The 24,358-nt window shown below is 41.8% G+C and overlaps 1 protein-coding gene across 1 annotated transcript in view; it reads left to right on the plus strand.

Annotated features, from left to right (window-relative positions):
* lias (lipoic acid synthetase) overlaps positions 1–24,358 on the plus strand; it is a 35,638-nt gene that overhangs the window by 2,737 nt on the left and 8,543 nt on the right. Inside the window, exons 2-8 of the mRNA XM_078546456.1 lie at positions 2,499–2,671; positions 12,547–12,640; positions 14,157–14,237; positions 16,589–16,745; positions 18,526–18,583; positions 18,962–19,090; positions 22,409–22,554. Coding sequence (XP_078402582.1) covers positions 2,499–2,671; positions 12,547–12,640; positions 14,157–14,237; positions 16,589–16,745; positions 18,526–18,583; positions 18,962–19,090; positions 22,409–22,554 — 838 coding nt within the window. The remainder of the gene's footprint in view (positions 1–2,498; positions 2,672–12,546; positions 12,641–14,156; positions 14,238–16,588; positions 16,746–18,525; positions 18,584–18,961; positions 19,091–22,408; positions 22,555–24,358) is intronic.

Genomic DNA, 24,358 nt, shown 5'->3' on the forward strand with positions numbered 1-24,358 from the left:
CAAATCTGGACCAACATAATTCAGAAACAGTACATAGATAATCAACATAGTGGTATCATAACATAAGAACTAGGAGCAGGAGTAGGCAATTCAGCCCCTCGAGCCTGCCCCGCCATTCATTACAATCATGGCTGATCTCATTTCGGCCTCAACTCCAATTTCCCGCCCTCTCCCCAGAACCTTTCAACCCGTTACTAATTAAAAATCTGTCTATCTCCTCCTTAAATTTATTCAGCGTCCCAGCATCTACTGCACTCTGAGGTAGTGAATTCCACAGATTCACTTTGAGAAAAGTAATTCCTCCTCATCTCTGATTTAAATCTACCACCCCTTAGCCTAAAACTATGGCCTCTCATTCTAGAATGCCCCAGAAGGGGAAACATCCACTCCACGTCTACTTTGTCTATCCCCTTTAGCATCTTATATACCTCAATTAGATCTCCTCTCATCCTTCTAAACTCTAGCGAGTATAGGCCTAAACTGCTCAATCTCTCCTCCTAAGACAAGCCCCGCATCTCTAGAATCAATCTAGTGAACCTCCTCTGAACCGCCTCCAGTGCAACTACATCCTTCCTCAAGTAAGAGGACCAAACCTGTGCATAGTACTCCAGGTGGAGTCTCACCAATGCCTTGTACAGTTGCAACAACACTTCCCTATTTTTATACTCTATTCCTTTAACAATAAATGCCAAAATTGCATTTGCCTTCCTTATTACCTGCTGTACCTGAATACTAGCTTTCAGCGATTCATGCACGAGGACACCCAGATCCCTCTGCACTGAAGTATTCTAAAGTTTCTCTCCATTTAAATAATAAGTCGCCTTTTTATTCTTCTGACCAAAATGGATAACCTCACATTTATCCACGTTAAACTCCATCTGCCAAATTTTGGCCCATTCACCTAACTTGTCCATATCCATTTGTAAATTTCTAATTTCTTCATTGCAACTTACTTTCCCACCTATTTTGGTGTCATCTGCAAATTTAGCTATAGTACTTTCTATTCCTGAATCCAAGCCATTAATATAGATTGTAAATAGTTGGGGCCCAAGGACCGAACCCTGTGGCACCCCATTAGTTACAGCTTGCCATCCAGAAAAAGACCCATTTATCCCGACTCTCTGCTTTCTGTTGGTTAGCCAATCCTCTATCCAAACTAATATATTACCCCTAACTCCGGGTGATCTTATCTTGTGTATTAATCTTTTGTGCGGCACCTTATCAAAGGCCTTCTGGAAGCCCAGATATACTACATCTACAGGATCCCCATTATCCACTTTGCTTGTCACATCTTCAAAGAGCTTTAGCAAATTAGTCAAACACGATTTACTCTTCATAAAACCATGCTGACTCTGATGGATTGCATTTTGACTTTCCAAATGCCCCATTACTACTTCTTTAATAATGGATTCCAACAATTTCCCAACGACAGACGTTAAACTAACTGGTCTATAGTTTCCTACTTTCTGCCTCCCCCCCCCTTTTTGAATAAGGGCGATATATTAGCATTTTTCCAGTCCACTGGAACCTTTCCAGAATCCAGGGAATTTTGGAATATTATAGCCAATGCATCCTCTATCTCTGCTCCCACTTCCTTTAAGACCCTGGGATGTAGGCCATCAGGTCCTGGGGACTCGTCACCCTTTAATTCCAATAGTTTGCTCAGTACTTTTTCTCTAGTGATGGTGATTGTTCTAAGTTCCTCCTTCTCTATATCCTCTGCACTACCTGTTACTATTGGGGTGGTACTAGTGTCCTCCACTGTGAAAACTGAGGCAAAATATTGATTAAGCGTCTCTGCCATTTCTGCGTTCCCCACTATTAACTCCCCAGTCTCGTCCTCCAAGTGACCAACATTCACTTTAGCTACTCTCTTTTATATACATGTAGAAGCTTTTGTTATCAGCTTTTACATTTTGCGCTAGTTTTCTTTCATAATTTAGCTTTGCTCTTTTTATTATCCTCAATGTTTAAATAAAGAATCCAAACATTTTTTTTATTACCAGAGATTCTTGTGTGATTCATAGGTGAGCAAGGAGGATCTCAGAACAGGGTAGCTGGTTTATAAAGGTTTTTCCGCAGAAGCAGATTAAACTATAACCACACTATTTGTGGTGACTATGGGGTGCTATGATTTCTCTAGCACGTTGGAAAAATCTCATCTGAAGAAGGCAGAAATTAATGACTAATGTGGATAGTTCTACAGATTTGCTCAATCGAGCTTCTGACCAGGAGAACATAGAGGATCTTCACAGAACCTCTGCTCAGAAAATGTAATTGGTTGAGTGGAGTGGATTGCACATGGTTTGTTTGGGTTCAATGGACATCATTCCATAATCTCTGGCTAATGGAAATGGCTTGTATTCTGTTCTAATATTTGAGTCATGCTGTGTACAGTAATTGTCTAACTCACTGCTGTGTTTTGTTGGTGCATCAAGACAATCTTGAGTTTTTTTTTTAATGTGGAATCTTTATTAATTGCATGTGAAATATTTCAGGCCTCTGCTCGTGTTGTCTGTAGCCAGCTGAGGGTTTTCAGTGCACTGCCAGATGAAAAGAAGCAACTCCTAAAAGAGGGGCCTGACCTGCGGGAGTTTATATCCGGTGAATTGTCAGACAAGAAATCATGGGAAGAATATAAGGGGAACCTGAAGCGTCAAAAAGGAGAAAGGTACAAGTTTGAGCACCTTTTGGAAAAACACTAGAAAAAGAAATGTAAACACAAGCATTGGGAACCCTGGAAACACTGAGTGGGTCAGTAGCTTCTGTAGGGAAAAAAAAGATCAGTTGATATTTTTAGTATAGACGCTTCCTCAGAACTAAAAAAATTAGCCCAGTTTTTGTGGCTAAAAATAACAGTGAGGATATTGGCACTCTCTGTTATTAACGTGCAAATTTATTAACGGCAACTTGCAGTGCCATTAAATACCAAAATCGCTAAGATGCTGCCTGAGTTGCCCCGCTTCTACAGAAGCTTCACTACAATAATGTTTCATCAAGTGACTCACCATTGGAATGTATGCTGTATTTCCCCACTGAATATATGCTAAACCTGCAAGAAAAATTTAAGGCTTATCCATTCTAGTGTAAGTGAATTTTTAATGGAAAGGATGGTCTATTTATTGCTGCTAAATGACCTCTCCACCATTGAAAATTAACTTTTACAAGTTACGCTTTTTTGTTTAGACTTTGCGCTGCTCATTAAGAACTCTTCAATAGGAATAGCTAAGGAGGTACACTCTTGCTTGCCTTATGCACACGGGTCCCAGATTTCTTGTCACTGGCACATGCTGAAATGGATTTCTGATCACTTTCAGTTCCAATGCAAAGGTGAACAGAGTCTGTGGGCAAGTGAATGTGTAATGAATGACTAGCATCATTCCTTCACTGCTGACTGTAAAATCTGGGCGATTACAGATGAACTGCATATAAGAAATAGAATGGAGTGGGTGGGGGTGGCTGCGCACACAATGATCATACATGCAGAGGAAGACACAGGGACAAGCAAATCACTCAGCCCCTTGAACATTTTTTGCAATTTAATGAGACCATGGCTGATTTCCAAAATTAATTCCGTCCACGTGTCTTGGCTTTATATCCTTTTATGCCTTTGGCTAGCGAAAGTCTATTAATCTCAGATTTAAAATTAATTGAGCTAGCATCTACTGTTTTTTTGGAAGAGTGTTCCTCACTTCTACCACCCTTTGTGTGAGGAAGTGTTTCCTAACTTCTCTCCTGAATGGCCTGCCTCTGAATTTAATGTTATATTCCTTATCCTAACTCCCACAGTGGTAGAAAACAGATTTTCTTTATCTATCCTAAAGATTGCTTCACAAATCATAAATGTCTCAATCAAATGATGAGGGTAATGTCGTTGATGCGATATACATGGACTTCCAAAGGGCATTTGACACAGTGCCGCACAACAGACTTGTAAACATAGCTATGGCTCATGGAATAAAAGGGACAGTAGCAATATGGATACAAAATTGACTGAGTGACAGGAAAAAGAGAGTAGTGGTTAATGGATGTTTTTTTTTCAGGCTGGAGGACGGTGAGTGGAGTGAAGCATGAGTGGAGTTCTCCAGGGGTCAGTGTTGGGACCCTTGCTCTTCCTGATATATATTAATGACCTAGATCTTGGTGTACAGGGCATAATGTCAAAATTTGTGGATGAAACTTGGAAGCAATCTGAACTGTGACAAGGAAAGTGTAGACCTTCAAAAGGACATAAGCGAATTGCTGGAATAGGCAAACAGGTGACAAAAGAAGTTCAACGCAGCGTAATCTGAAGTGGTTCATTGCACTGCGAAGAATATGGAGAGACAATATGAAATAAAGGGTTCAACTCTAAAGGGGTGCAGGAGCAGGGGGACCTGGATGTATAAGTGCATAAGCCATTGGAGGTGGCAGAACAGGTTGAGAGAGCAGTTAAAGTGTCCTAGTCTTTATTAATAGGGCATAAAATGCAAGAGTAAGGAGGTTATGTTCAAATTGTTAAGACACCAGTTAGGAGATTGAAAACAGCATGAGTGGAGTGGCAGTCGGGAGGTTGAAAATAGCATGTGTGGAGAGGCAGTCGGGAGGTTGAAAATAGCATGTGTGGAGAGGCAGTCGGGAGATTGAAAACAGCATGAGTGGAGAGGCAGTGGGGAGATTGAAAACAGCGCGAGAGGAGAGGCAGTCATGAGATTGAAAACAGCGCGAGAGGAGAGGCAGTCATGAGATTGATAACAGCGCGAGAGGAGAGGCAGTCATGAGATTGATAACAGCGCGAGAGGAGAGGCAGTCATGAGATTGAAAACAGCGCGAGAGGAGAGGCAGTCATGAGATTGAAAACAGCGCGAGAGGAGAGGCAGTCATGAGATTGAAAACAGCGCGAGAGGCGAGGCAGTCATGAGATTGAAAACAGCGTGAGAGGCGAGGCAGTCATGAGATTGAAAACAGCGTGAGAGGCGAGGCAGTCATGAGATTGAAAACAGCGTGAGAGGCGAGGCAGTCATGAGATTGAAAACAGCGCGAGAGGAGAGGCAGTCATGGGATTGAAAACCGCGCAAGAGGAGAGGCAGTCATGGGATTGAAAACAGCGCGAGAGGAGAGGCAGTCATGAGATTGAAAACAGCATGAGAGGAGAGGCTGTCATGAGATTGAAAACAGCGCAAGAGGAGAGGCAGTCATGAGATTGAAAACAGCGCGAGAGGAGAGGCAGTCATGAGATTGAAAATAGCGTGAGAGGAGAGGCTGTCGTGAGATTGAAAACAGCGCGAGAGGAGAGGCAGTCATGAGATTGAAAACAGTGCGAGAGGAGAGGCAGTCATGAGATTGAAAACAGTGCGAGAGGAGAGGCAGTCGGGAGATTGAAAACAGTGCAAGAGGAGAGGCAGTCGGGAGATTGAAAACCGCGCGAGAGGAGAGGCAGGGTTACCTTCCGGGGCGAGAGGATGCGGACCGGTGTGGGAGCACCCTTCCTGAGCTGCTCGGTGGGTTTGATAAAAGTGTGAGAGTGACATCACAGGAAAGTCATGAGTTGACTGGTTCTTGAGCAGCTTCTGGAGAGACTGTTTCAACCCCAGTAATTTTGAAAAATATAAATTTCTAAAGCGCAGGGAAGGTAAGAATTTATAGACATAGGAGAGGGAGCTGATTTGTGAATAAGGGTGAAGAATTTCTATTTTCTACTAATCTCCAGTTTATAGTTAATAGTAAAGAGTAAAGTAAAAGTAACTAAAGTTAAAGTAAATAAAATGATTTAAAAGTTTAAGGTTAAGGCATGGCAGGACAGTTTAGCCAAGCAGATTGCTCATCCTGTAGCATGTGGGGAGTTGTGGACGAGCCCATGTGAGGGACGTGTTACCGGCTGCACAAGCTTGATCTCCGTGTTTCAGAGCTTGAGCAGCAGCTGGAGTCACTGAGGTGCATCTGTGAGGCAGAGAACTACGTGAATAGCACGTTCAAAGAGGTTGTCACCCCGCAAGTTAGGGACAAGCAGGCAGATAGGGAATTGGTGACTGCCAGGCAGTCTAAGAGAAAAAGGCAGGTAGTGTAGGAGTCCCCAGAGGTCCCGTTCACTAACTGGTTTTCCATTCTGGATATCGGTGAGGGCAATGAATCCTTGGAGGAGTGCAGCAAGAGCCAAGCCCGTGGCACCATGGGTGCCCAGATGTACAGGAGGGGAGGAAAAATAGCAGAAGGGCAGCAGTAATAGGGGATTCTTTAGTTAGGGGAGCAGAAAGGCGTTTCTGTGGCTGTCAACATGACTCCAGGGTGGCTTGTTGCCTCCCTGGTGCTAGGGTCAAGGATCTCAAAGTATGGCTGCAGGACATTCTTGTAGGGGCGGGGGGGCGAACAGCCAGAGGTCGTGGTCCACATTGGTACTAACGACATAGGTAGGAAAGGGGGTGTGGTCCTGCAATCGGAATTCAGGGAGCTAGGTAGAAAATTAGCAAGCAGGACCTCTAAAGTAGTAATCTCCGGATTACTCCCCATGCCACGTGCAAGTGAGTACAGAAATAGGAAGATAAGACAGATGAATGCATGGATGGAAAGATGGTGCAGGAGGAAGGGCTTTAGATCCTTGGGATACTGGGACAGGCTCTGGGGGAGATGGCATCTGTGCAAGCTGGACGTGTTGCATCTGAACAGAGCCGGGACTGAGTTCCTTGCAGGTCGTTTTGCTAATGCTATTGGGAGGGCTTTAAACTAACTCACCAGGGGTGTGGAAACCAGGAAAGAATATTATAAAGTAATGCCAGGGTGCACCGAATGCTGGGAGAGGCAGATAGCACTAAAATAGAGAATAGTAAGTTAATAGATGGAGTTGGTGTAAGGGAGCAAGCAATGAAGTGTAAATCAGGGTTACACTGCATGTATGTGAATGCACAGAGTGTAGTTAATAAAATTGGGGAATTACAGGCACAGATTGCCATGTGGAATTATGATGCTGTGGTGATAATGGAGACCTGGTTTAAGGAAAGGCAGACCTGGGTGTTAAATATTCCTGGTTACAAGGAGTTCAGAAAAGATAGGAAAGGGAAAAAAAAGAGGTAGGGTGGCATTTTTGGTTAAGGAGAGTATTGCAGTGCTGGAAAAAGAGGATGTGTCAGAGGATTCAAGGACAGAATCAATTTGGCTAGAGCTAAGGAATAAGAAGAGTGCAATCACATTGCTCGGTGTAATATATAGACCACCAGCTAGTGGGAAGGATATGGAGGAACAAATCTGCAAGGAAATTACAAAGAGGTATAAACATCATAGAGTAGTTCTCATGGGGGACTTTAATTACCCATATATAGACTGGGATAGTGGTAAAGGAGCAGTGAGGGCAAGCGTTCCGAGATTGTGTTCAGGAGAATTTCCTACAGCAGTATATGTCCAATCCAACAAGAAAGGAGGTACTGCTAGACCTGGTTCTTGGGAATGAGGTAGGCCAAGTAGGTCAAGTGACAGTGGGGGAACATTTAGGGGACTGTGATCATTGTATCATAAAGTTTAGGATGATGGTGGAAAATGACATTGGTCAATTCAGAGTAAGAATAATCAACTGGCAGAGAGCGGACTTCAATGGGACAAGAATGGAGCTGGGCCAGATAGACTGGAACCAGAGGTTGGTGGGAAAAACAGTAGCTGAACAGTGGGCTACATTCAAAGAAGAGATGGTTTGGGCACAGTCAAGGTATGTTCCCTCAAAAGGGAAGGGTAGGACAAACAAATCCAGAGCTCCCTGGATGATAAAGGAGATAGAAATTAAGGTAAATAATTAAAAGTATGCTTACGACAGGTGTCAGGTAGCAAATACAATTGAGAACCAAGCTGAGTTCAGAAGGGATCTGAAAAAGCAAATATGAGAAGCAAAGAGGGATTGTGAAAAAAGACTGGCAGCTAACATAAAATTAAATCCCAAAGTATCCTATAAGCACATCAGTAGTAAAATGGTGGTAAAAGGGGGAGTAGGGCAGATTATGGACCAAAAAGGGGATTTACAAATAGAGGCAAGAGGAATGGCTGAGGTGTTAAATGAATTTGCAACTGTCTTTACCTCCGAGGCAGTTGCTGCTCAGGCCATGGTTATAGAGGAGGAAACTCAGCCACTAGAAGGGTTTAAAATTGACAAGGAGGAGGTGTTGGATAAGTTGTCAGTACTTAAAGTTGAGAAGGCACCGGGACCGGATGAGATGCATTCAAGAATATTGAAGGAAGTGAGAGTGGAAATTGTGGAGGTACTCGCAATAATCTTTCAATATTCCCTGGATTTGGGGGAGGTGCCGGAGGACTGGAGAATTGCAAATATTACGCCCTTGTTCAGTAAAGATTGTAAAGATCTGTCCTGCAATTGCAGACCAGTCAGTTTAACCTTGGTGGTGGGGAAGCTTCTAGAAACAATTATTCTGAATAGAATTAATAGTCACATTGAAAAATGTGGATTGATTCGCCAGAGTCAGCATGGATTTGTTAACTTGCTGGAGTTTTTTGAAGAGGTAACAGCGATGGTTGATGAGGGCAAGGCCGTTGATGTGGTGTATATGGACTTCCAAAAGGCATTCAATGCAGTGCCACTCAACAGATTAGAGGAAAGTTATAGGTCATGGAATAAAAGGGACAGTAGCAACATGGATATAAAATTGGCTGAGGGATAGGAAACAGAGAGTAACGGTTAATAGACATTTTTCGGGCTGGAAGTAGGTTTGTAGTGTAGTTCCCCAGGGGTCGGTATTTGGACCCTTGCTTTACCTGACATATATAAATGATCTAGATCTTAGTGTGCAGGGGACAATTTCAAAGTTTGCGGATGACACAAATGGGAGAATTGTAAACTGTGAGGAGGACAGTGTAGAACTTCAAAAAGATATTGACATATTGGTGGATTGGGCAGTTGGGGGCAGATGAAGTTCAGTGTGGAGAAGATTGAGGTGATACACTTTGGTACAAAGAACACGGAGTGACAGTATAAAATAAAGGATACTATTGTAAAAGGTGTGCAGGAGCAGAGAGACCTGGGTGTATATGTACATACGTTATTAAAGGTGGCAGGACAGGTAGAGAGAGGTTTCTAAAGCATACAGTATTCTAGGCCTCATTAAAAGGGGCATAGAGTACAAGAGCTGGGAAGTTATGATGAACTTATATAGGATACTGGTTAGACCTCAGCTGGAGTATTGTGCACAGTTCTGGGTGCCACACTACAGGAAGGATGTGAATGCATTGGAGAGAGTGCAGAAGAGGTTTACGAGAATGGTTCCATGGATGAGACACTTCAGTTATGAGGAAAGATTGGAGAAGTTGGGACTGTTTTCCTGGAGAGGAGGGTTAAGAAGAGACATGATAGAAGTTTTTGAAATCATGAGGGGTCTGGACAGAGTAGATAGGGAGAAACTGCTCCCGTTCGTAAATGGATTGAGAACCAGAGGGCACAGTTTTAAAGTGTTTTGCAAAAGAAGCAAATGCGAGGTGAGAAAAACTTTTTCTCACGAGCAGTTAGGTTTGGAATGCACTGCCTGGAAGTGTGGAGGAGGCAGGTTCAATTGAGGCATTCAAGAGGGCATTGGATGATTATTTAAATAGAAACAATGTGCAGGGTTACAGGGAAAAGGCAGGAGATTGGCATTAAGTTAAAATGCTCAGAGAGCGGGTGCAGACACGATGGGCTGAATGGCCTCCTTCTACACTGTAACAATCTGTGATTCTGCCTCTGCTGGAGTATTGTGCCCGGTTCTGGGCACCGCACTTGAGGAAAGATATGAAGGCATTGGAGAGAGTGCAGAAAAGACTGACAAGAATGGTCCCAGAGATGAGGAACTTCTGTTGTGAAGGTAGATTGGAGAAAAAGGGACTGTTTTCCTTGGAGAAGATAAGGTTGAGAGAAGATTTGATAAGAGTGCTCAAAATCATGTGGGGTCTGGATAGAGTAGATAGGGAGAAACCGTTCCCAATGGCAGATTGACCGAGAACCAGAGGGCACAGATTGAAAGTGATTGGCAAAAGTGACATGAGGAAAATCTTTTCACACAGCGAGAGGTTAGGGCTTGGCATGCACTGCCTGTGCGTATGATGGAGGCATGATCAGTTGAAGCATTCAAAATGGAATTAGATTGTTATTTGAAAAGAAAGAATGTGCAGGGTTATGTGGCGAAGGCGGAGGAATGGCTGTAAGTGAATTCCTCATTCGGAGAGCCGGTGCAGACACGATGGGCTGAATGGCCTGCTCCTGTGCTGTATCGATTCTGTGAAATCACCCTTTAATCGTCAACATTCCAGGGAATACAAGCCCAGTTTATGTAATTACTCATCATAATCTAATCCTTTGAGCCCTGGTAACACTTTGGTGAATCTGTGCTGCACTCCTTCCAAGGCCAGTATACGCTATCGAAGGTGTGGTTACCAGAACTGGATACATTACTCCAGATGTACCTTTGTATAGCTGTAACAAAACTTAATTATCCTCTAATTATAAAGGCTAATATTTCATTCGCCTTTTTGATTATTATTTGTACCTCAGTATTACATTTTGTGTATTCGGACTCCTAAATCTCTTTGACCTCTGCTGTTTCCAAACGAGAGATTTGTATTTATATAGCGCCTTTATGACTTCAGGACATTGCAAAACACTTTACAATAAAGTATTTTTGAAGTGTAGTCACTGTTCCAATATCGGAAAGTGTTTCACCATTTAAATAATACTCAGATCTATCTTTATTTTGTAAAAATAGATTACATCAAATCTAACAGCGTGGAAATCCATCCGCAACAATTTTGCCCACCCACTCAAAAGATCTCTCTGGAATTTTATGCACCCAACTACAGTACCCACTATACCACAAATCTTTTTTTTATTTGCAAACTTGGATATATGGCTCCCTATTAACTTTACCTAAATCACTAATGAATACAATGAATAGTTGAGGTCCAGGCACAGACCCTGGTAGGACACCACTAATCAAGATCTAAAAGTGGACATTTTTACTGATGGAGGTACAAGAATTGAACAGAAGTACAGACAGCTGCTCCTCTGCTGTATTGTGTGTTCACAAAGAATGTCTGGAAAGAGATGCAATGGATTTTGTTGAGGTTCATCCTGAGCAGCTCCTTATTACAGGATTCTGTGCACTCAGTGGACTGTACAATGATACAAACATCAACTGCTGCTGGAAGGCCATCAACTCTATGAAAGACCCTCTTTGGTTGCCTGAAACATATTTAGTACAATGAACTGTCCATGACCTGAAAGTTGCAGGCTGGTATGTTCCAAGTTGAGGACTGTGTGTTGAGGGATGCACTGAAGCTTGGGGCAGCTACTGCAAAGGCTGATTGGGGAAAGGCCACAGTTTAGGGTCCTCCCACCATAGTACAACAAGGGCTGGCGTCCATGTAAGATTCCAAGGGTTGCATGTATCAAGGAATGTTTAATGTAATGCAAGCTGCAGTGTGAGTGGAGTGTGGCATCCTAGATTTCCATGTGCTATATTTAACCAAATTGATCTCTATTGCACTATGTGAACTACCACATTTTAACTGTACTTTGTGTAACTCTAAACAAAGAAGGGGGAAATTGCCCAGAGTTCCAGCTCCTGATTGCATTCCCCAGCCAGTAATATGGTTTACCTAGTTTGAACGGGTCCAGATTCACTCAGACCATCTAAATTTGTAGGCTTTCCCTGTTTCTTGTGCTGTTGCTCTGGAAAGCACAGGGATAATCTTCATCAGTGACATTTGTGAAGCAGCCAAGCAGGCGGGGAGGTCTAATCGGAGCATATCTGAGACAGCAGGGAGCTGACTATTGAAAAACATTATTTGGTTAATATTTTCTCCTAAAAGATCCAGTGAATAGTTTGACCAAACAGAACCTTCCCAAATTTTTTTCTTTTGCTTTTTCTTCTCTTAGACTGTGTAACCAAAACATGATGGGGGAACAAGCAAACTGTTCTCGAACATCTGTCTGTGTTGCCTTATGATTGGATGCAGGGAGTGTGTACAACTGATGCAGTATGGCTTTCCATTGATATTTTCAACCTCTCAGTGGAAAAGCTCCAGACCAGGGTTGTCCAACCTTTTCGCGTGAGGGGCCACATTTTGATTTTTTTCTCACTCAAGGAGTCGAGCGGGGGGCGGCACCTGCACGGTAGGGCAAGAGAGAGCACAACCAAAGGCAGAAAGAGCATGCGCTGTGATAAAGAAACCACTCACCTTCACACTACTGCTCCATCAGATACTGTTTCTCTCCTGAATTTGCTGCTGATAGGCTCACGTCAGCAGCAAATGCAGGAGAGAAGCAGCCTGTGACTGGAGGACCAGCTCCCTGAAGATCTTTCATTGAACTTGCCCACATTTTGAACAGTGAGTCCATGAGCCGGATGCAGAGATTTGGTGGGCTGGACCATGGCCCACGGACCATATGCTGGACAAAACTGCTGCTCTAGGTTACACATTAGCCCACATCTGCCTCTGTCACAGTGATGTCGGAGCACCACCATATGGTCCTCTTGGAGAGCTCAGTCTTAAAGAGGAAGAAACTTGTGCAATGATATATATTTACAATATACTTTAAATTTTTAGACTAAGATTACCTCCATGGTTGAAGACAGAGATTCCTCTTGGAAAAAATTATAATAAATTGAAGAATACACTTCGGAATTTGAATCTGCACACTGTGAGTACTTGCTGAGAGTCTTTCAGGCAGCCATTTTTTTAAAGTAAAGAACATTTTAGTTAAAAAGGCACCATTATTTACAAAATGAAATATAAAAGCTTATGCAGTATGAATTGTAGGCCATTGGATGTCACTGGTAGTTCCCCTCGTCTAGACTCTTCCCCAATTTCTGCCTTTGTGATCTGAAGGTAATTGACATGTATGGAGCGCAATTCTGTTAGTGGAGGCAGTCCTCAGTTATGTTGAGCTGGCCGTTAGTCTTCATGTTTGAGCGTAAACAACTAGTTCATCCATTGGGGCCATAATGACCAACTTTTTTCCTGCCTATGCCTAAAACTGCCACAGACACATTTCCACGACCAGTCACCATATTGCAACTGGAAGCAGAGTATATGGATGATTCCTGCCCCACCAATTGGATACCTCTGCTGCTGCTTCATTTTGGGAATTAAGCCTGGTACCTTCCTACTCTTTGAATTCTTTTCACCCGCTATAATTTTTCATGCTTATCTTCCCTCTTCCAATCCCCCGCTCCTTACACCTAATCAATAAAGAGTGGAATCTACTTAGACATCTGCTAATACCACTCAGCAGGGGGAGGGTAAATGATACCAATCACTGGATGATCGTCTCTCTGACCTCTTTCTTTCATTGGGGAAACACCTGATCTCCAGTCTGGGTTTCCTACAAAAAATGTATGAGTCAGGAGATCAGCAGACCGGGAGATTGGATCTGAATCCTGTTACATGGTAGCACAGTTTGTATAGCATTCCAGCCTATTGTGCCTTTTTTGTTTATTGCTGATTTTAGCTTGAGTAACTTTAAGACTTGTATTTATATAGTACCTTTCACAACCTCTGAATGTCCCAAATCAAGTGACGGTAGCTAACACTTGATATTGAGTTAGTCAGTCATGTACTGGAGTCCATCAAGAGTTTTCTTGGGGAAACAACCCAATTTATTGCAACCAAAAGAGGCAATTATTAAACCAAGACATTTTGATCAAAAGGCAAAATATGCAACCTCAGAGAAGTTGACAGTAAATGTTATTTCCCAAACCTTTCGATTTCACCAGTTAACATCAAAATGCAGCCATAGTAATTATAAAGGCATAGCTTGCCTCATTGTGTGAATTGCTTAATTTTTTTTGGAGTTATTTTACTTTTGGACCAAATATAAGGAGTCCTCACATGAGAAGGCCTATCGGTAAACCCTTTTCCCCCAACATTCACACTCATTCAATTGCCTTTCAGTCATGAGCAAAGCATGGTCTGGGCCCAGGGTGCCACCATGTATTTGCCTACAGGAAGTGCACCTTTCAAGGTTGCGCACGTTTCAATTTTGTCACTGATTCAATCCAACCAGTGAATCCCAGAGTTTGTTTATCTTAAAAAAAAATTGCAGGCTGTGTTTTAAATCTAGGCAATCTGAATGAGAGTCCATAATTGCTCATTGGATGTTGATTCATAAGTGAATGCTAAGTACATGTTTATTAGGTGAGATTTTTGTTTCTTAGGTATGTGAAGAGGCAAGATGCCCAAATATTGGAGAATGCTGGGGAGGAGGGGAAAAAGGCACTGCTACAGCCACCATTATGGTAAGATGTGTAAGCAGTTCTTAAAAATTGTGGCAGCTCTGAAACGCTTACTGAAATTAGATCATTGTTTTCCCCATTCCTTCCTCCAAACTTTCCCATGTAGCACCACACTTCCACACTGTCCTCCATTAGGACACCTCATTGATACCCAGTGCTGCTTGGCGAATTTCCAAAGGCACCATAATTGGGTAGCAATAGAAGATTCCTTGCTCTCTCCTAGGCAAAGTGGAAGAAGCTGTGAAAACATATGTGAAAATACCAGTCAAGTTTACAATTCTCGTGTCTTTGTTGGGAATTTAACATTTCACCGTGGTAGTTTTCAGACTGCTTTAACTACTGGAAATGCATATTACAATCTCAACATTAGATAGATACATTACTCCAAGCATAAATACAAACATGATTTACATGATTACTAAAGAAATGAAGTTGCCACATTTAATTAAAGAATGCAGCATAGGCATTCTAGTGGAACACTGCAATTGTGCGCTAACATGCTCAATTATCCTCATTTTCTCCCTCCCTTTTGTTAATCTCTAATAAGCCTCGAACTTCAGTCTTGGGTCCTATTTTCAGCAATTTTATTTTAAGGTGCCTAAAGTTTCTGTATAGAGACCACATTGTTAAAATTCTGAAAAGATTATTATTGAAAGGTGGTGGCAAGCTTCTATCTGTCTCTTTTTCTTTTCCTGTCTGCTTAAGATATAATTTCACTTCATCAGGTAGAGCTAACTAATAGTTTCATAGTGCAGCATAAACCGCAGTGCCTCATCCATTTTGGAGACGAGATTGTGAGGCCAGGTTGCTCAACCTCGACATCAACGCAGCTGAGTCTGATGCTGCCCTCTCCCAAGATCCACACACATGCAGTTTCCAGCAAGATTAGTTAGTTTCCAGCAGGATTATAAATAGGGCCTGAGCCATTTGCTCACGTGCAAGCTTAATGCCGAAGTAATGTGCATTCAAGCTAACCTGCAGGATAATGGCTACCCCGATCAGATCGATGCTCTCCGTATATCGCGCAAACTCATGAATGGGCCTAAGGCCACCACTCTCGGTCCTGATAAGTGCCCAGTCTACCTCAGATTACGCTGGAAGGGTAAGGTGTCTCAAAAATTTGAGCAACAGGTGAAGCTAGCTGTTTCATGTTACTACTGTGCAGTAGCAACACGAGTAGTAATCCCTCCTAAAAGGATGCCAAAATCAAGCCAAAAAATTGTCTGCCTGCCACACAAATGAGTAATGTGGTATATAAATTTCAGTGCCAGTGTGATGTCAAGTTTGTAGGTCAGATGTACCAAACAGCACGTTCCTTTGGCTGTTCACAACAGGTAAAGTATTGACCATAGTCAACCAGCCTGTGCTTGCAAAACTCAGAATATGGTGTCTAACATTAGGTGTGATTCCAGATTTGATAACACTTACGAAACAATCCTGATTGTGCTAAGAATTTCACTAACAACCAATTTAAGATTATCAGTCAGGCCTGCGGTGTGGCTCACTTACATGTGCTAAAAGCTACATATATTCACACACAGGGCCCTGTCCTTTGCAAACAGAAAGAACATTTCCACGCATTGCAGCTTTTTCATCCAAATAAAAGCTTGGGGAACAGCCATTCCCTGATACATTTCCCCATGGCAGTGCCTTGACCAATCAGAGTCGACCTGCCTGGATTGAATTTAAATAAAAGCTTAGCAGTTAACTGTTCCCTAATGCATTCTCCATGGTAACGCCTCTACCAATAAGAGTCCACTGGCCAACCAATCAGCACCCACTTCTCGTGCAACATAAATTGTTGTTCATTTTGAGATTTGGTATTCTTGTGAATTTGTCCTGATGAGCGCAAGACAAAAAGCTTTGATAGCATGTCTCTTTTTTCAGCAATACTCATTCTACAAAATCAGTTGCAGCAGAATGACTAGATGACTGGTATTAACTGGCCCATAAATCCTCCTACCAACTCTTAATAACTTAACTATTAATAACTTAACTCTTTCAACTATCTCCAGCTCACTACCCCTCTCACTGGCAGGTACCCTCTCCAACACTCCTGCTCGCCGCCTCCTCCCCCGCTTGCTAGGAGCAAGGGCTCGGGAGAGGGATGGCGAGAGGGGAGTGTGTTTCATTTGGGACTAAATACAGAATTACAGTTCTGGAAGTTTCTTGGGAAAACATATTTGAACTATCTTGTGAATGCATGAAATGTTTTTATGTGTTCAGCAAATAAATGTGGTTATATATTTTTAAATGCCATTTTGATATTTTTTAAAATGGAAGGATTACATTAATAAAAGTTGCAAGTTACCAGATTTTCTCCAAAGTTTATTTGTACCTTTGTGTTCTTTTAGTTAATGGGTGACACCTGCACAAGAGGCTGCAGGTTCTGTTCAGTAAAAACCAGCCGAAAACCCCCACCATTAGATCCAGATGAACCAATCAACACGGCAAATGCAATAGCAGAGTGGAATCTTGACTATGTTGTATTGACCTCTGTGGACAGAGATGGTGAGCTGTGTTGAAATGATTGTTACATCCTTTGCATGGATGTAATTGTTATAAATACCATTTTAATTTGTAGATCAAATTGTGGGAAAATATTCAACTAAGACCCTAACAAAGATTCAGGAATTTGAAGTCTTGGTTTCAACTTCATCGCTGTTTTAATGTTAGGTCCCAGGCATGGCTTGAACTTTCTTATCTAGCTCCCTCCCTGGCCTTTGCAATGGCCTCAATTTAGTGTTCTCTTATACCACTGTTCATGCTTCCTCTCTGTCTTCCATATACTTCATGTTTGTTCCACACATCCACCCACTTCAGCATCTACGAACCATGGCAGCAGTGTGTACTATCTACAGGATGCACTGCAGCAGCATCTTCCAAACCTATGAACACCAGCACCTAGGAGGGCAGCAGGTGGAAGGAAACACCACCACCTGCAAGCACCCCCACCCCCTCCAGACTCCTTCCCACCACTCTCAACTTACCCACTATCCTGATTTGAAACCATATCACCGTTCCTTCATTGTCACTGGGTCAAAATCCTAGAACTCCCTCCCTAACAATGCTGCAGAGTACGTTCGCTACAGAGGCTGTTGTGGCTTCAGCAAAAAGCTCATCACCACTCTCTTGACGTCAACTTAGATGGACAACAAATACAATAAATGCTGGCCTCTCTGGCAACACCAACAACCCAAGAATGAAAATAAAAGCTGCTATTTGCATTTTACTCACAACTACCCCTCCCTTTTCATCTTATACCTGTTTTATTTTAATCATCAAGCTCTTCAAAATTTTTGGGGGAGGAAAATGCCAAACCTCCCAGCATCAAAAGTAGAGGATTTATTGTAACCTGGTTTTAAACCTTTTGTTCTAAAGAATTTCTCCTGTTATGTAAATACTCTAATAATAACTTCTTTGATTTCACACCAAAAAAATCAAATAACATTTTCAAAACACAAATCTATTGATATGTAATGATTTTTTTGTGTGGCATTCCTATTATAACATTGCAAAACCAAAAATATAAAGTGGAGTCATAGTTTCTTGTTGTACATCCCTGTGAGATACCAACTTCTGCACTATGACAGCCTGTAGTACAGGCTGAATATCCGGATCTAACCTGGGAAGTAAATGCCATTAGCAGAGCCAATGATGAGTCCGTAAAGTCCCAGCAGCACCAGGACAAACAGGAGTCTGGTATGTTTGCTGCATGTGAAGTTGTTTTGACTCATCAAATCTTTCAGACAGTGCCCAGCACCCAGCCTCCATGCTGTAGCCTCACACTTGCTGTGAGCAATGTGACAGGGCATTGCCTAATATATTAAATAGAAATAGACTGTGCTGTGGAAATTACACTTGGTAGATATTAAACATGTCATTGTGGTGCAGGTTCCTGTGGGTTTTTTCTCCATCTGGATTTTCTCCAGATTTCAAAAATGTGGATCAATAAATCTGGTCTCTTAAATCTATCATGAATTGTGTAAAAATAGTTAATGATTTTGAAATTGTTTAATTAAAATCTTGCTGTATTACTCTTTTTGAAATTGAGAAATTTGAATATCTAAATGAGGTTCTGCCCAATTCTTCTTGTCACAGGGCATCTGTGTAAGTGTTGTCTCTTTGATGCTCTGACGATGGAAAGAGCAATGACAGAAATTTGTGGAATTTTAGATTGCCTTTTTATTTTGTTATTGTTTAATTACACTTAGAATATGTTAATACAATAAAAGTAGGATTGTTGTGTAGAAACATTACTGTTGTCGTGTGACTTTCCACTTTTCCACAGATCTTCCAGATGGTGGAGCAAAACACTTAGCAGCGACGGTATCACACTTAAAAGGAAGGTGAAGTCATTTAATTTATTTGTAATTCTTGCTCCTTAAGATAACTTCCACAGCCTAGTACTAGAAAAAACACTTTTAAGGTTCAAGCGATTAATGTAAAAACAATGGAACAGTTGTAGCAAAATCTTTCTGTCAGGAAATTGACCCTTTGCTTTCATGATCACATTTGATTTTCAAGTTTGGTGAATTTGGCCACATTCTAAAATATTTATCTGTACATTGTTTCTTTAGTAATAGATGTACACTACATGAAAATATATTTGATCTTTCAGTTTTTAAGGGAGTTTGGTGTTTGTAAAGCGGTTTATACTTACTAGATTTTCATTGCTGTAATTTGCGGATCGTTTAGACCATATAACCTTGCATTTGCCTTTGTAGACATTCTAAAATTATAGTGGAATGCCTGACCCCTGACTTCAGAGGTGACCTAAAAGCTGTTGAAACAGTCGCAGCCTCTGGACTTGACGTATACGCACACAATGTGGAGACTGTCCGGGAACTGCAGAGGTATGAATGTGTGCATGTTAGTTGTAAATTATTTGATCAAACTAGTTCTACCACCTCCATCACCCATTCATTTTATACATTTTACCTTCTCCTTGTGTGGCTTCCCACGGCCATGCATCTAGCCCTACCTGGTAGTTGGAAAACAAATGAACAGGACAGACTTCACTGCCAGTTCCAATACCTTAATCAACTGAGAGATCTCAACATGATCTGTAGTTTCTATCTGCAGTTTGTTGATTCCACACACAAAGATTAAGGACACCAGGCAAACATTCATTGCTCCTTTGTTTTTAGGCGAATTAAATTTTGAATAGCATTTTTGTCCTATTCCTTAACCAACCTAAAGGCAAGCCTTTTCCTTCTCCCTGTTATCTGTCACCAAATAAAGAGTCTTAATTTAAAGGAATCCTAGAAAAATGAGATTTCAGTTGAAACAATTTTCAGCTTAAATGGAAAAATCATTACTGATGTTTTGTGATCATCATATTGTGTAGCTAATCCTATTGGTTTCTTGGTACCATATGAATTATTTTACATTTATCACGGAATGGAAAGAAATCAAAGGCACCTATATGTTGGTAGTCATGGTAGATGCTTCAAGTAATCACACCTTTATTTTAATTATTTAAATCATGGCAGTATTAACTCAAGTTAGAAAGCCAACCAACACCATTCATATACAGCCTAAGATCCAGTGGCATTCAGAGCAGCATTCCTTCAGCAAATTTGTGATCGTCGTTCATTTTAATGGGGGAGAACTGTGATAATAAACTGATCACTCTTTTGATGGAAACAGCAGAACAGTGTAAAAGACACAAGAAGACAGAGTATTGTGTGCAGTTTTGAATCTCCCATTATGGAAAGGACATTAAAACCATAGATAAATCTACCATGAACACACACTATTGGCAGGATCTGACAAATGGTGTACCCCAGGGATCTACGCTGGGGCCTCAAAGTTTTATCGTATACATTCAAAATCAGATGTAGGAATGGAGAGCGGTATATTCAAGTTTGCAAATGACAAATTTAGAAGACACATTGGGCAAAATGTTTAGCTCAGTGGGCAGGCGCGAGCCCGACCTGCTCGAGCGTAAAATGATGCGCATTGATGTCGGCCGAGTGTCCCGACGTCAAGGCGCAGTCGCGCGATATTTCGTTCAGCGGGCGCACTCTGGAATAGGGAACGCGTCTGCCGACAATTAAAAGGCCTGTTAAGGCCATTAAAGGATCAATACGGTTGGCGGGCAGGCATAAAGGCCAAGCGGCCTTTGCACCTTTTAGGAAACCTCATCCACAGGTGGGATGAGGTTTTCTGAAACAAATAAAAATAAAATAAATTTAAAATTTAATTAATGACACGTCCCTGCTTATGTGACAGAGTCACAGGAGGGGACATGTTTTATAACATTTTTCCTTTCTTTATTATATATTTTTTAAACTCTTCATCTCCCTGAGGCAGCTCTGTGCCTCAGGGAGATTATGAAGTGCGCACTCACGCGCATGCGCGAAGTTTGTGCTCGCCCCACTTAATTGGCTCACCAGCGTGAAATTGCCTTCCGGCCTCAATTATGGGCGGCGGTCGGCTTCCCGATCTCCTGCCCCCATTGAGCCTGCCCGACAAGGGCAAGATTCTGCCTATTAAATTATGTAGCTGAAAACAAGAAGTTTCCACAGGACAAAGGTTTTCCATTCATTCAGTCTATGGCAGATGGAGTTCATTATGGGGTGGTAGGGGGCCCATTCACTTTGGATCTGAGACAAACAAATCAGAATTTTTCCTGAGAGAGTAGGAGCTGTGAAAGAGCAAAGGGATTTTGGTGTCCTGATACACACACACAAACACACATAAAAGCTAGGGCACAAGCACAGAAAGTAATTTTTAAAAAGTCTAATCAAATGTTGGCCTTGATCACAATGGGATTGGATTCAAAAGTGAAGAAGTGATACTTTAGTTGTGTAAAGCCTTGGTTAGACCCATCTGGAGTTCTTCTGGACACTGCATGTCAGGAAGGATATTTTGGCCTTGGAGTGGATTCAATAGATTCACAGGGCTTAGTAGGTTAAATTATTAGGACACGTTGTATAAATTTGTTTTTTTTATTCCCCTGAGTTTAAATAGTCGAGGGATATCTAATACAGATCTTCACAAGTATAAGGGGATCCTAGAGAGTAGATACAGTGAAACTGTTTCCTCTGGTGGAGGAATCCAGAACAAGGAACTATAAAAGTAAAATTAAGAGTTCGATCATTTAGGAGTGAATCAGGCAACATTTTATACAAATAGACTAGTGGAATTCTGGGACTTGCTCCCTTAAATGATTGTGAAATTTTCAATACTGAGATAATATTAAGGGAAATAGAATGAAGGTTGATAAATATAGCTGAGGTACCTAGAAGCTATAGTTTAAGTGAATGGTGGAAACAGACTTGAGGGGCTGAATGGTCTATCACTGTCCCTACTTTCTTATCATGGCAGGTATGAAAAACTACTTCTTTTTGAGTTCTCTGCCCAAAGGGGGGTCTGACCCAAATCACCACAACCTCCACCATAGGTAGGACAATGAGGCAGCTTCTGACTTCACCCCAGCTGGGACGGGGAAAATCGAACCCTGTGCTGTTGGCACTGACCTGAACCACACCAGCCGTCCAGCCAATTGACAACCAGACCCCCCCCAAGGAATCTGAGTTTTCCTGGCAACTTTTACATGCATGTTGTAGCCTCGAGCAATGGATAGTAATGGTCGAGACTGCAATGTTCGAGACAGCAACATAGCTGACCAGGAGTCTCTCCTGCTCTTACCGCTTGCCATTGGCTTATGTTGGAAGGATTTACAAGTTGACGTTCACCCTGTTTGGTCATCAAGTCCTGGGGTGGGACTTGAACCCGGAGCTTCTGGCTCAGAGGCAGGAACTCTATCCACTGCACCATTAGACCTCCTTTAGGAAAGCTATAGATATGAAAAGAGTTTTGTGTTACTGAGACTGTTCTATGAGAGCAGAGAATGCTTTTTGAAGTTATGGAGAGTTTTGATGTGGTAATTAAGGAATGATGATGTGTTCTGGTTGGCGAGTTGGTAGCATGGGGTGATCAATTTAAAATTGTCACTAAGGGAGTAAAGAGAGATCAGTCAAAATTTCTTTACACACAGGGTTATTGGAGCATTGAATGTTTATTCAGGGAATGCGTAAGACAGGGTATTGTTTCTTTAAGGGGAAATGTAATAAATATTTGAAGCAGGGAAGATGTAAGGCTATCTTAGTTTCTCCTTATTTGTGACTGTGTTAGATTTTGACACTTTCATTGATTGCTTTTAGGACTGTTCGGGACCCTCGGGCAAAGTTTGATCAATCGCTGAGTGTATTAAAACATGCAAAACAGGTGAAACCTAGTCTTCTTTCAAAAACATCCATAATGTTGGGACTGGGCGAGACTGATGAACAGGTGCATGCAACTCTGAAAGGTGAGGGAGAACAAACTAGACACTTTTTAAAGAAAAGTGTGATGCTTTTCTGTTTTCATTTTAATATTTTTCAACTACTTTGTCAACTTACTAAACTGACATTTAAGATGTGAATATTTAATAATGTTATCATTTATGAACAACATGAAAACTAACTGGTGCTCAGCAACCATAAATTGATTTTAAAACTGCAGAATCTAACTTTGAAGCACCTTTCCTGTGATTTAGATTCTTACCTTAAGTAGGTCACAGCAGTAACAAGATGAGCATTAAACTCTCCCACATGTATGTGTCTGTGTATCTGCAGGTATGTCAGTGTGAAACTTTTAAGAAGTCTTTAATTTCTTTATTTAATATTTCCTTCAGTATGGACTTAAGGTCAGGATCTGAAGTTTCCAATCATTAAATGTATATTTTAAAACTATTTTACCTGTCAGTGTTTTAAAATCAGAAGAACAAACCATTATTAGCGCACTCACTTTAATAACGTTTACCCTGCAGGTTAAGCAGGAATTGTGCCTGGTTGACGCAATAAATCCTGCAACAAGTAATTTAAAAATAAGTTGATAAATGAAACAAAAAATTAAGATGACGTTAATAGCTGCTTGCATCTATGAAACAGGATTTCACTAGTCAGAGTTATTAGCAGCACAAAATATTGGTCTCTCCTAAGGAGTTCAGAGATCATTTTCATCATGTTGCCTCGCAGTGTTATGGCACAGTCGATGGTAAATGCTGAGCTGCTCAAATCCCAAAGGGAAACTTGAAACAACTGCCACAACTGTTTTGCAATTTGTATAAATTTCGACATGCATGCCTTCAATTCAGCAGTAATAAGACCAAGTCTTATAGGTTTCTTACAAAACTAAATTAAATCTTTATTAATAGAAGAAATGATTTTGAGTACACACACACATCTACAATCTTTTTTATTCATTCACGGGATGTGGGCTTCGCTGGCTGGGCCAGCATTTATTGCCCATCCCTAATTGCCCTTGAGAAGGTGGTGGTGAGCTGCCTTCTTGAACTGCTGCAGCCCATGTGGTGTAGGTACACCCACAGTGCTGTTAGGAAGGGAGTTCCAGGATTTTGACCCAGCAACAGTGAAGGAATGGTGGATATATTTTCAAGTCAGGATGGTGAATGACTTGGAGGGGAACTTCCAGGTGGTGGTGTTCCCATCTATCTGCTGCCCTTGTCCTTCTAGATGGTAGTGGTCATGGGTTTGGAAAGTGCTGTTGAAGGAGCCTTGGTGAATTCCTGCAGTGCATCTTGTAGATGGTACACATTGCTGCTATTGTGCATCAGTGGCGGAGGGAGTGAATGTTTGTGGATGTGGTGCCAATCAAGTGGGCTGCTTTGTCCTGGATGGTGTCAAGCTTCTTGAGTGTTGTGGGAGCTGCACTCATCCAAGCAAGTGGGGAGTATTCCATCACACTCCTGACTTGTGCCTTGTAGATGGTGGACAGGCTTTGGGGAGTCAGGAGGTGAGTTATTCATCGCATGATTCCTAGCCTCTGACCTGCTGTTGTAGCTACAGTATTTATATGGCTAGCCCAGTTTAGTTCTGATCAATGGTAACCCCCCAGGATGTTGATAGTGGGGGATTCAGTGATTGTAATGCCATTGAACATCAGGGGGCAATGGTTGGATTCTCTTTTGTTGGAAATGGTCATTGCCTGACACTTGTGTGGCACGAATGTTACTTGCCACTTGTCATAGAGAGGTCTGCAGCACAGAAAAAGGCCCTTCGGCCCATTGAGTCTGCACTGGTCAAACAAGTACCTAACTATTCAAGTCTGGA

This window comes from Cetorhinus maximus, chromosome 1 (genome assembly GCF_964194155.1).
Source record: "Cetorhinus maximus chromosome 1, sCetMax3.hap1.1, whole genome shotgun sequence".
Taxonomy (NCBI): domain Eukaryota; kingdom Metazoa; phylum Chordata; class Chondrichthyes; order Lamniformes; family Cetorhinidae; genus Cetorhinus; species Cetorhinus maximus.